The sequence below is a fragment of the Myotis daubentonii genome, chromosome 4, assembly GCF_963259705.1.
Source record: "Myotis daubentonii chromosome 4, mMyoDau2.1, whole genome shotgun sequence".
Taxonomy (NCBI): domain Eukaryota; kingdom Metazoa; phylum Chordata; class Mammalia; order Chiroptera; family Vespertilionidae; genus Myotis; species Myotis daubentonii.
In genome coordinates this window covers 16,785,399-16,798,306 of record NC_081843.1, presented here as the reverse complement: position 1 = coordinate 16,798,306, position 12,908 = coordinate 16,785,399, and the positions used below count along the sequence as shown (strand labels likewise).

Below are 12,908 nucleotides of genomic sequence, written 5' to 3'. Positions count from 1 at the left end.
ACCCACACTGCGGGGAGGGTGCCTGGGGCCCTCTGCAGTTCCTCACCAGCAGACAGCACTCCCTAATCGGGGAGCAGCCCAGTGCCCAGTCTGTCTGGGCACTGCAGCCCTACGTGGGTTGCGCCTGGTGGGAGTTTCTTCTGTTTCGGAAGGCCTCTGCCTGACAGGCTTTCCACTCACCAGCATCAGTCCTCCCGTTCCCAGGGACAGGGCTGTGCTTCCCAATGAGGATGCCACGGCCCAGCTCTGTCTCCGCCCGCTTGTCCTGGACAGGCTCTTGACGAAGCCCGCCTGGGATGACTCTTTACTCTCATTGTCACTGAAGACCGACCTCTGGGCCCCTACTTGAGCTGTTGCTTACATCCCGAGTGTGTCCTCACCTCGAAACCCACTTTCCAACAGCCTCTCGGTTCCAGAGAGGACACAGCTCTGCCTGAGCAGCAGCTTCTTTTGGATGGAAGGAAATTCTCAGGAAATTGTCACATCCCCTCTTCAAGTGGTAGGAAAATGATTTGTAGAGGCAAGCATTTCTGGGTTATCAGCTGTGTGGGGTGAGCAAGCCTGGGCTCTCCCAGCAAGCTAATTACTGGGGTGGCTGTATGTTATGGAACAATAGGAAATAGTGCACCATCTAGAATTTGCCATCCTGGAGGATGCAGGGCTCGACCCCAGGCAGGCCCTTGTGTGGTCTGTACTTGAACCATATCCTCACTGCTCAAAGTGGTCCTCAGACTAGCAGCGTCACCTGGGGCTTGTTAGGGATCGGACCTCAGGGCCCAGTTGGAGAAATGTCCCCGGTAAGTGCTGGTCTGTTGGAGGTGAGGCCCATTTTTGTTTCTGGGGGCCATGTGGGCTGAGCCTGGAGGTCCCAGGGGGTCACATTAGGCTAGAAGGGATTTGAGGTTCCTGTAGACATTGGTGCTGGATCACTACCACGTGGGCATCCTGTGCACTGGGAGGTCAGCCAGCACCCTAGTCCCTACCCAGTAGATGCAGGTGTGACAACCAAACTGTCTATAGATACGGCAAAATGTCCCCTTTTCCTCACGGAGAGTCCCTGCTCAAGGCTGGGCCCACGGCTGGCTACACAGCAGAGCCTCCTGGAGGCTCTGAAAAGACAAGCACCCCCAGATTCCTGGGCCCAGTGTCAGAATTCCTGGGGTGGGGGTGGCCCTGACAGTATAGTTCTATTTACTTTTTAAAATATGTTTTTATTGAGTTTTAGAGAGGAAGGGAGAGAGAGAGAGAAACATCAATGATGAGAAAGAATCACTGATCCTCTGCCTCCTGCAGGCCCCCCACTGGGGATTGAGCCTGCAACCTGGGCATTTGCCCTTGACCAAAATCGAACCTGGGATCTTTCAGTCTGCAGGCCGACACTCTATCCACTGAGCCAAACCAGGTGGAGCAAGAACTGCCACCTCTTGGTTCATAGGTTGATGCTCAACCATTGAGCCATGCTGGCCAGGCCTGACAGTGTAGTTTTAAACACTTCCAGAATATTGTTGATGGACTTGTGAACAAATTAAAAAGCATTCACTTGCCCTAGCCGTTTTGGCTCAGTGGATAGAGTGCCGGTTTGCGGGCTGAAGGGTCCCAGGTTTGATTCCAGCCAAGGGCACGTGACATGCCTGGGTTATGGGCTCGGTCCCCAGTGCTGGAGGGTGGGGGGCGCAGGGGACGCATGCAGGAGATAGCTGATCAATGATTCTCATCATTGATGTTTCTATTTCTCCCTCTCCCTTTCTCTCTAAAATCAATAAAATTCCTTAAGAGCTATTAATGAGAAATAAAGTAAAAAAAACCAAAAAAAACCCATTGCACACTTTAAAAGATGGGCACTGTAGCATGTTAATTATGTCAAAGCTGTTTTTAAAGGTAAAATAGCTCCCAAGTGCTTCCCACCCAGCACATACCTTTCCCAGCCCCCCAACTTACAAAGCATAAGGGTCACTTGGGTGCTTGAGGCAACCGTTCTGCAGGAGGGCCCAGTGATATGGTTTTTAATAAATGCACCAGGCAAGGTGGGACCCAGAGCAGGAGGAAGCAGAGGGCAGGGCCGGAGCTGGGGTACTTTACAGCAATGCAGAGAGCGGCCCTGCCAGGTGTGCCTGGAGCCCCCTGGCTGAGCATTTCCAGGCAAGGGAATGGCTGCAGAAGTGAGCTGGCCAAACTCAAGGGGAGCCAGAGGTGGGCCTATGCAGGTGCCACAAGCCCTCAAACTGACAGAGAACCAGGAATCTTCCTTAGCTTCCCCAAGCCTGGAAGCTCAGGACTAATACTGAAGGCATCAATAACCATCTATTACATATTCAAGTGTAAACGGGCTAAAAAGTAAAGGTGCTGGTATACAAATGAACAGATACTTACAGCCAGGTTCGGCTGAATCTCAGGTGACTCTCAGGCACCTGGGAAAATCGGCCTTGTCACTTCAAAGTCCACCCTCTTCTGGGCTTGGTCACCCACATGACCACCAGACTTGAGCTTCAAATGACTTTCCAAAATTCCACTTTAAACACACCATTTGCATCCATGAAGTTGCTTACAGGAATGTGATTTGAGCTCTACGTATCTCATTTCTGAAGAGGGGATGTGGCAGCGTTTGGGAATGACGACCTGGCCTCCCGAGAACAAGAGGCGGCTGCACCCCCTGGTCTGCCATTAAAAGAGGGGGGTATGGTTGTCTTAGGGCAGTGGTCGGCAAACTCATTAGTCAACAGAGCCAGATATCAACAGTACTTAAAAATAGACTCGCCCAGGCCAAAAACTGACTTCTGTGCATGGGCCACGAAGTTTCAATCGCACTGTATGCGTGCCCGCATGTGGTATTTTGTGGAAGAGCCACACTCGAGGGGCCAAAGAGCCGCATGTGGCTCGCGAGCCACAGTTTGCCGACCACAGTCTTAGGGGGTTGCAAACTCAGTCTCATAGTGTGCTGTTTGGCTTGCATAGTGTGTTTTTTTTGTCTGCCAACATTTTCAAATGAGGATAGTTTACATGAAATGCCTCCCTTCTGGCTTATCTTGGAAATTTGCAACATTGACGTTCCCTCATGGCCACAGCTGGCTGAAGCGGACCATCACAGTGAGGACACAGCCAGCCTGCCCTTGACCAGCCAGCCATTCCACTGGCCACCAGGATATGTGTGTGTGTCCAGTTCTCGTCCTGTCTTGGAATCAGGTGGGATCTCTTTCCCGGGAGGAGCTTTGGGCGTAAATGCCCTGCTCTGTGGGGTGGGGGTGGGCGGCACCTGGCGGGTGAGTGGTGACTCTAAAATGCTTTCTGTGGGCAGGCAGGGCTTCACACAGCTTTAAAGAGAGGAGGGCTTGTTCCCCTGCAATATTCTCTGGGTGATGGGGACGCTCCCAGGGCTGCTGAGGGCCCCCAGGGCCTTCCTAGGGTTTGCTGAGAACACATTGTGCCTCCAGAGAAAACCTCACTGTCCCTAAGGCTGGCCCCCAAACCCAGTGGGCAGGGCTGCTGGGGCCGGGATCTCTGAGGGGCTTTTCATAGCAGGACTCATTTGAGGACAGACTGGCTTTGACTCCAGTTGCTTCCCAGTGTCAGTGTTGGGGAGGCTGCCTGGGTTGGGCCAAAAGGAGATATTTTGAGGCAAAGCTGTCTCCAATTTCTACATTTGGAAAGGTCTCTGGTTGCTTAGGCACAGCTATGATTGGGCAGTATATGTATTTCCAATGAGCCTTAAAAGAATACCACTCTTTTAGGGATGGGGTGCCAGGTCCTCCTCCAGGGTAGCTGAGGCCTCCTCAGTGGCACAGTAGGAGGTGCTGGGAGCCTGTTGGCAGAGTTCTGCTCTGCTTTCTGGGGCCATTTCTTATCTGGGGAGTAACAGCTGCAAATACTGGTGGGGACATTTTCTGCGGGTCCTGGTGACGCCATGAGCAGGAAGAGGGAGGAGAGAAGCCCTTCTCTGGCAATTGTGTGGGGGTTTGGAGGGTCTCTGCCTAAATCCATGCAAAGTCAGGGGTCAAGCCAGCCAAAGTGATGGTGACGGGGACCAGTGTGGACTGATTTCAGAGTGCCTGCACAGAAGGCACTGCCTCACTGCTGCCTCTGGCAGCCTGCGTTTGGGGACTGGTAGTGCTTTTTCCAATGCAGATCCACTTGTTTGGGACACATGTTTGCTGTTGTCGTTTATACCTTAGGGTTAATGAGTTCCTGGTCATTGAAAAGGAGAAAATGTTTAGTGACCCTTTAACTTGCATCGGTGGGTTGTGGGACTGGGTTTGGGGGTGCAGGGTGGTCACACAGCATCTCCATTCTGGCAGCACCTTAAGGCATGACCCTGTGCTTGGCAAGAGGCATTTCCTTCCCTTCCTGCAGGCTCATTCATGCAGCCCTACATACTGGCCACCCCACATGACTTCCACCTCATATGACCAATTTATCTGTCTTAAAACAACGTTCCAGAGCCCCCCCACCCCAGCACACACGCGTGTGTGCGCGCGCACACACACACACTCTCTCTCTCAGGCAGTTGGGTCACCCTACTCCCTGTCCAGCCTGGCCCTGCCACTGTGTCCCAGGCTGCGGCTGTGGTCCCCTTTGCAGAGGAGGAATCTGGACCTAGGACCCTCCGAAATCCCTATTCTGCTGACTCCACCCCTTGTTCTGTCCATTCCCAAGCGCCTTCCCCTGCTGGGGTGGGGTGGGCCACCCTCCTGAGGCAGCTGCCTGGCAGTGGGCACAGCACCTCCCCTGCAGTTTTCAAGGCCTTCAGGTCCCAGCCCCACGGGGAGGGGGAGTTCTGCAAGGATTCTGCCTGCATCTCCACCTGGGACCAGGCCTAAGGCCAGCTTCCCCAACCCCATGGGGGAGAGGACTGTCTTTAAGGGTTGCCCCTGGCTGGCTGCAGTTGGGACTGCGGTTTCCCACCCTCCAGAGCATTGAGGGCTGTCAGAAAGCAAACGATTACACAGTGATTCCCGGGTCTCACTCCACTCCCTGGGCTACAGGAACCAAGTAGAGCACTGACTCTGAGAAATGGCTGAGGAGGCAGCTTTGAGGGGCTGAATGGGGATGGATATGAGGGGCAGAGAGGGGCGAGCCCAGGTGCCTGTGGGTGCCCTCATGTCAGGGTTTTAAGGGACAAGGCTGGCATGGAGCTTTCCCAGGAACTCCAGCTGCCTGTTTGCCAGAGCACAGGCCATATCTCCCCTTCTTGCCTCAGAGAAGTCCAGGCCCTCTTACCTGTGTGCAGCATCCAGGAAGTATGGCCTCGTGGGTGGGGGCTGGAGAGCTGAGGCCTCACTGTTACCCTGGGCAAGTCACACCAATGTCCCTGCCCACAGACCCCTGATCTGTCCACCATACAGGCCTGGGGCAGCTCAGGGCACTTTGCCACAGTGGGAAGTCTGACGGAGGAGGGGTGGTTGGTTGCAATTCTCTGCTGAGGGTCAGCCACGGTGGTTCCAGTGGCTCTGGGAGGCTGACCCTGGCATGGTGGCCAAGGAGGGACCAGCAGGTTCACACACTCATGTGGGGCAGGCAAAGCCACGCTCCACAAAGGGCACTGGGTCAGTTACCCTCATCCACAGTCAGAAAAGTGAGAGGTGAAAGATTTTATTCTGGGGAGGAGTTGCCAAAAATACTCATCTGTGATATGGGGGGTGGGGGTGGGGTGGAGATGGAGGCTGGGCTTCAGCACCAGTGTCTGTCCAGGCGGCATAGACCTGGGTCAGGAAGAGCTTGGCCCCATGTGGACACAGTCCTTGGAGAGAGAAAAGAGAAGTCAGGGCTGGGAGTGGTCACCAGTAGGGAACTGGGGGGAAGCCTGGGGGACATTAGGAAGGGGCAGGCACACAGTGTCCCTGGACTCCAATGGCCACCTTGTCTAGAGAACTCTCCATGCCAATTCCCTGGCAGAGCCTTGAGTCCCCCAGCCTCCCCCACTCAGGGAAGACACCCCCCCTCCCCAATAGCTCACCCCACCTCACTCCCAGGGGCCTCTAGTGGATGGTGGTGGGGGAGGGTCATGGTCTGATACTACACAGAGGGAAAACTTTTTCAGTGTATGCAATGTGATAGAGTATCAAGTACACAGAGGGCAGAGCACAACTGGACAAGTGAGGGAGTGAAAACCCAGAGGGAGAAGAGAGGGAGGGATAAGGCAAGAAATCAAGCCAGGCGTGGACTATGCAGGCCCACAGGCAGGTGTGAGCTCAGCTCTGCAAGCCGAGGAGGGCCCCTAAGCTGCCAGCTCGGAATGTCCCGGTTTGCTCTGTTCCACCAAGCGCATGGGCAGTTAGCATGGGAACCAGACTCGCCTCCCAGGCGTGCAGGACCCCAGCCCAGGATGGGACAGAGCAATCCTGGACTATTCCATGGGCATCGCTCCAAGTCCCTCAGGGATTCGCCAGAAGTAAATACAAATAACCAATTTCTTTAAACATTCACTTCATAACAGTAATTACTGGTGGAGATAATCAATACAAATTTTTTTTAAAATGCATGTGGTAACATTTGGTTCCCATGAGAAAATTGGTCCTGGTAGAAATAATGGCACCCAAAGAAAATGGACAGTGGCAGACACGAACTGAAACTGATGAAATCATTTCAGCTAAGTAAAAAGGAAAGTGTTTTTTAAACCACTTGAACTATGCTGTATTGAAAATTGGTCAAGGAGCCCTGACCAGTGTTTCTCAGTGGTTAGAGTGTTGGCCTGAGCACAAAGGAGTTATGGGTTCAATTTCTGGTCAAGGGCATGTACCTGGGTTGCAGATATAGTCCCGGGTCCTGGTGGAGTCGCATGTGAGAGGCAACTAATCAATGTGCCTCTCTCACATTGATGTTTCTCCCTCTCCCCCACAACCCCTCTCTCTCTAAAAATCCATGGGAAAATAGCTTTAGGTGAGGATTAGCAGGAAAAAAATTGGCTAAGGGATTAGATTGGTTTAGTGGAAAATTCAATCTAGAAAGCTGTGCTCTTCACGTAACATAGGCTAAGAAGGATTGTGTTGTATTTATATGCAAAGTGATTAAAAGCCACTAGGTCACAATGAATCCCTTATGGAGGTCCCCTCCCCTATGTCCAGGGCCCCTGCACATTCCCCAGGCCTGGTCTTGGCTGGCACGGGGAGTGGAAGGGATGGTGGGGGCACAGGGTGCAGGGCTCACGGGTGGTCGGGCTACTAGGTCGTCTGCGTGCTGACTCGGGAATAGAGGCGCTGAGGCCTTGGATGTCTGATGGACCCTGAGGCCTGCTGGGGCTCCTGCAGGTGTGGCATCAGCGGCGGCAGCAATGGCAAGGGTGGTAGAGATGGCGTGTGAGCTGGTGTCGTTGAACGGCGGCCTGAAGTCTCAGAGTGGATGTTGGCACTGGAGCGCAGGGCTGGGAGGGGCAAGAGAGACCCGTGATTTGTCCTAAGAACATTCTGGGGAGAGACTAGCCTGACTAAGGAGCGGAGAAACCCTAAACTGGAAGTGCTTCATCGCGGCCCATCCAGTCGCAAGCACCCTAAACCTCCGGGGTGAGGGGTGACCCAAGACAAAGCACACCAGGAGTGGAGCAGGGCACCCGGAGGAGTCCTGGCTCTGGCATTCCTCAGCCCAGGGTCGCTGTGCTTCAGCTCCCCCTCTTTCAAACGGACTGGTGCCCCGTAACTCTGGGCACCAACTGGGATAAGGACAGATCAGAAGGGAGAGAGTGCTTTGTCCACTGTAAAGTGCCCACAAATGCCTGGTACAGGGTGATATGCATCAGGGGAGCTCAGTTCCCTAGCCTGGTCAAGGAGCCCTGACTGGTGGATACTGGGGGAGGGCGGTGTCATGCCCTGATACAGCTCACAGGGCTCCAGCAGAGAAACACCGGAGAATGAGTGGGCTCCCTTCTCCCACCTTTGCAGCCAACTGGCCACTTGGGAAAAGATAGCCGGCCTCGGTGCCCAGGCCAGGAGGCCAGACTGAAGGGTGAAGCAGGAGCCCAGAATGGGAGCTGGGTGCTGGGTGGGGGCCACTCCAGAGCATGTGAGAGACGTACAAGGCGGGGCAGGACAGCCCCGGTCTGGGACTGAGGGACCTAACCAGAATCCCAGTTGGGCCAGCGGCTTGGGGAACAGGTACTCACGGGGGCAGATGACACCAAAGCGCTCATATAGGTTTCGAGTCGGGGGACGTGGAACCTTTACAGCTTAGTGGAAAAGAGGGGAAGAGACAGGAATGGGTGGCGGCCCTTCCAGAGATCTGCCCGCCCCCCACCTCCCTGGAGCCCCCATCCTGTTCTCTAGCTCCTGCAAAGGCCTTTTCAGTCTGGTGGGACTGCCATTTCCCAGCCCCCCCCACCGAATGCACCTGACCCCCCCCCCCCAACCCCCCATTTGTGTATGGAAGGACCATCCCTCCCCACCTTAAGCTTCTTAAATCTAAGGTATCAGAAAAAGGCTTTTTGAAAGTAACTTAAGGCCCGGGAGGAGACGTTAAGATACAGTGAAATGTTGGCAGGACTACTTACAGGTTAGATGTCTGGCAGTTCTTTAGATCTTCCCACTCCACTGAGGGCCAGACCATCATAGTGCCCCCACCCCCATCTTCCTGCCTTTCATCTCATGTGTGCATTTTTTTAAGTAAAATTCACATAACACAAAATTAACCATTTAAGGGAAACAATTCGGTAGCATTAAGTTCATTCACAAGGTTGTGCAATCATCTCCATCTGGTTCCAGAACATTTCATTACCCCAACAGGAAACCCCATGCTCATGCTCATGAGGCAATCATTCCCTCTTCTCCCCTCTTCTCCAGCCCCTAGCAACTGCTAATCTGCCTTCTGTTGCTGTGATTTGTCTGTGCTGGACGTTTCATGGAAGGGGGATTATACAATAGGTGGTCTTTTGGGTTTGACTCCATCCACTTTTGAACCCAAGAACCACTATGACTGGCCATTCAGAATCCAGACCAAAGGCCACTGCAGAAGAGGACGGGAATGTGCAGTAGAAGAAAGAGGCCATGAGAGCGAAGATGGAGGGGTGAAGAGGAGAGGGGAGGTCCAGTAGGCAGCCAAGCAGGGCACAGGCAAGAGTTACGGGGCACCAAGCTCCTTCCTTCTGCCTAAACAGCTATGTCCTGACAATTCCTGCCTCAAATGTCCCTTCCCAGAGAGTCCTTTAGACACCCACTCAACAGGGACCTCTCCCTGGTCATTCTTCCCCCCGTTCCTGTGTTCATCTTATTTACTCATTGACTTATGACTTATTCATTTACATTTCACCATCCCTCATGGACTAAAAACTCTAAGGGAGCAGTAACTTTATTTTGGTTACACTGAGTTTCCCCAGCAGCTTCTGAAACACACCTGACACTGAAGGCTTAGCAATGACCTGGGCCATGTGGCAGCAGGAGGTGCCACACGGATCTCCTTGAAGAAAGAACTTGGTGGTCAGCTGCAGGAAGCACAGGGGTGAAAAGCCTCCACCTGTTAGCAGCTCAAGGTCTTAGTACCCGGGGTCTGTTAGCATCTTGGGACTGTCAGCAGCTCACAGTTTGTTAGTTCCTGGGGTCTGTTAGCAGCTGGGAGTCTGTTAGCACTTCCAACCAATGACGGGAGCACAGGGCCTGGCCATCTGCTGGGCTGTCTGCTCAGAAGCTCCCCACTGGGCTGGCCTGGACCTCATCAAGTCTGTGCACTGTCTGAGGGTCTCTTCCTGCTCCCTTCCTTTCCTTCTACCTCTGTTAATGCCCTTTCCTCCCAAGCCTCTTCTATTCCTTGAGCCTACAACCTCAAGGACCCAATTGGCACCACCTTGATTGCCCATGAGCCCCTGGGATCCATAGCTTGGGTCATGTCCCTCGAACCTGAGTTAAGAACCACCACCTGTGTGCTTGATGGGTTCTGCCCAAAAGCCAATGCCTGGCTGAGGTGTGCTCTCTGGCTCCCACTCTGATTCCCAGTTGGCACCTGTATCCCTCCCCAAGTCAGAGATGGGACCTGCCAACTAGCCGACCAGCAAGACTGTCAAATTGCTTCCTTTCAAGGTAAGGGATGTGGACCCAGGGTACAGGTTCCAAATGGAGACACAGCGAGGCCAGGGAGCCCAGCTGCTGACCCAGCACTGTCCTTGACGTCCCACACAACCTTGGACTCTACATGTCCAGACCCGAACTCTCCACCTGACCCCAACATCCGCTCCTGCTGGGCTCTTCTCTGAGCTTTCCCACTTCTGCATAAGCCAGGAAACTTCCCAACGGGAGGGAACACTGAGCCCTGGCAAATAGGAAAGGTTCTCCAGGGATTCCAGGCTGAGTACACAGTGTGGGCAGAGGCCAAAGGCAAGAATAGCTTGGCTTATTGAGAGAGAGAGCGAGAGAACAGTTCCACGAGGTTGGACAGATAAGGCAAGGGGGCCAAGGGTCCTTGAAGATCAGCCAAGGAGTCTGGACTCTGAGGACAATGCCCTCCTAGATGCCCATGTCCTAATCCCCCAAATCTATGAATATACCACCTTATGTGGCAAAGGGGACTTTACAGATGTGACTCAATTAAGAAATTTTGAGACAGGGAGATGGTCCTAGATTACAGAGTCCTTATGAGGGAGGCTGGAGGGTCAGAGTCAGAGAAGGAGATATGAGAATGGAAGCTAAACTCAGAGTGATGTCCTCTGAAGACGGAAGAAGGGGCCACAAGCCAAGGAATGAGGAGGCCTCTAGAAGGTAGAACCAGCAAGGAAACAGATTCTTCCCCAGAGCCTCAGAAGGAACCAGCCCTGCTGACAACTCGATTTTAGCCCAGAAGACTCGTTCCAGATTTCTGACCTCAAGAACTAAAACAAAATGTTGTTTTAAGCCACTCAGTTTATGATAATTCGTTAAAGTAGTCCCTCTGAACTGGGGAGGGGCCTGGCCAGGGGTGTGTTTTAGGCAGTTCACCCAGAGATGGTGGGGAAGGTGAAGGCTGGAGACAAGTCTCCTACTTCCTCAGTTCTACCTTCTGCCTCTGTGCCCCTGCCATCGCTTCTTACCTGAGCCCTGCCCATGCTTAGCCTTCCATGGAGATTCTCTGAAAGTCCAGCCTACTGACTACCAGCCTCAGCATGCCCACCGCCCTCCTGCTGGGAGCAGCACTCCCTGGAGATCGGGTGTTCCTCTGCCCTGAGATCCTGACCACAGTACAGGCATCTGCAGGCCACAGGCTGGCTGGATACCCCTCGTGGGGCTGACAAAGGCTGAGTGCACAGCAGGATACAATGGAAATTGTTGGGATGAACAGATGAATGCATCTGTGACCAGGCTGGACCAGGGAGGGACTCACACCAACTAGTTGAGGTTTAATAATAATTGTTTTGGATTAAATGTTCTTTTGAGTAAATAAATGAGTGCTAAGAGCACACTGGTCAAAAGATCTGGCCACGGGTATGCTTCTAATTGATTTTGTTGTTGTTGTTAATCCTTACCCAAGGATATATATATTTTTAAATATATTATTGTTTTCAGAGGAAGGGAGAGGGGAAGAGAGATAGAAACATCAATGATGTTTCTGGGGATCAAGCCCACAACCCGGGCATGTGCCCTTGACCGCAATCGAACCTGGGACCTTTCAGTCCAAAGGCCAATGCTCTATCTATCCATTGAGCCAAACCAGCTAGGGCCCAAGGATATTTTTTCCATTGAATTTTAGAGAGAGTAGAAGGATGGTAAGGAGAGGGAGAGAGAGAAACATCTGAATGAGCCCTGACTGGGGCCAGGGATCGAACCTGCAACCCAGGTATGTGCCTTGACTGGGAATTGAACCTGTGACCCTTAGGTGCACAGGCCGATGCTCTAACTACCTGGGCACATCTCCAGGGTGATCCTAATTATTTTTTAATGCTAGACTTTGTTGCCTTTAAGCCGGATAAAGCAGTTGAGGTATCACGATTCCATCTGCTTTGCTGCTTATGGGTCTTGGGAATGAATGAGCCATACCCTTTCATCTGGAGGGAGAGTAGTGTTGTCTGGTGAGTGAGTGGGATTGAGGGCCAGGTGCCTTTACCTGCAATGCCTGCCCAGTTGTATATTAGCCACCATTGTTATTATCCTGCCTGTTGATCCCTAAAGCCCAGCCTGAGTCCCCTCCCAACAGCATCCTCTGCCAGGCACCTGGAAAGGAGCTGTTAACCTTGCAGGCCACATCCTTGCTCCATGAGGGACATCATAGGGTTTAAGATGGTAGCCTGCCCTCGTGAACCAGAGGGAGGGCCTTTAATAGGTTGAGTCGTGGCCCTCAAAAGACCTGTGAATGTAACCTTATTTGGAGAAAAAGTCTTTGCGGATGTAATTAAGGGAAGGATCTTGAGATGAGAGCATCCTAGGTTAAGCTGGGCTTTAAATCCAATGACACATGTCCTTAAAAGAAACAGAAGAGGAGAATAACAGGGAGAAGGCCATGCAAAGATGGAGGCAGGGACTGGGGCGATGCGGTCACAAGCCCAGTAAGAGAAGGCACTCCTTTGGCATTGCTGGCATAGTGCTGGAGCTAAATGGTGGAGTCCCTGGGAGAAGCCAGTTGGAGCCAGGGCCTCAATACTGCAGCAACCAGAACATTGATTCCCCAGCCCAATCCTATCCCATCCTTGACATTAGAACACTGGCCTCCAGAGTCTGTCCACATCCTCTTCATCACACCCCAATCTCTGCACCTCAGGTGGACTCACCTTTCTGAGCGCCTGACTATGCCTGGCTTCCCCAGGGCCTTTGCGCCTGCTATTTCTTCCACCTGGACTGCTCTCCTCCCACTTGACCCCTTCATCCAGTAAAACCCTAGTCCCTCTTCACAGGCCTCAAGGCAGCATCCAGTCCCTCTCCCTGGACCAGTGTGCCTTGTTACAATTCTCCCATCACCAGCCCAGCATCCCATCTTTGGGTGGGCCATCAGCATCCTTCCCCAAACCTGCACACTTTGTCACAGCTGTCCTAGGA

The 12,908-nt window shown here is 53.0% G+C and overlaps 1 protein-coding gene across 1 annotated transcript in view; it reads right to left on the bottom strand.

Annotated features, from left to right (window-relative positions):
• Positions 1–7,061: 7,061 nt before the first annotated feature.
• C4H16orf96 (chromosome 4 C16orf96 homolog) overlaps positions 7,062–12,908 on the bottom strand; it is a 56,925-nt gene continuing 51,078 nt past the window's right edge. Inside the window, exons 17-18 of the mRNA XM_059692997.1 lie at positions 8,087–8,149; positions 7,062–7,351 (exon numbers count right to left, since the gene is read on the bottom strand). Of these exons, the coding sequence (XP_059548980.1) occupies positions 7,152–7,351; positions 8,087–8,149 (263 nt within the window). The 3' untranslated portion in view covers positions 7,062–7,151. The remainder of the gene's footprint in view (positions 7,352–8,086; positions 8,150–12,908) is intronic.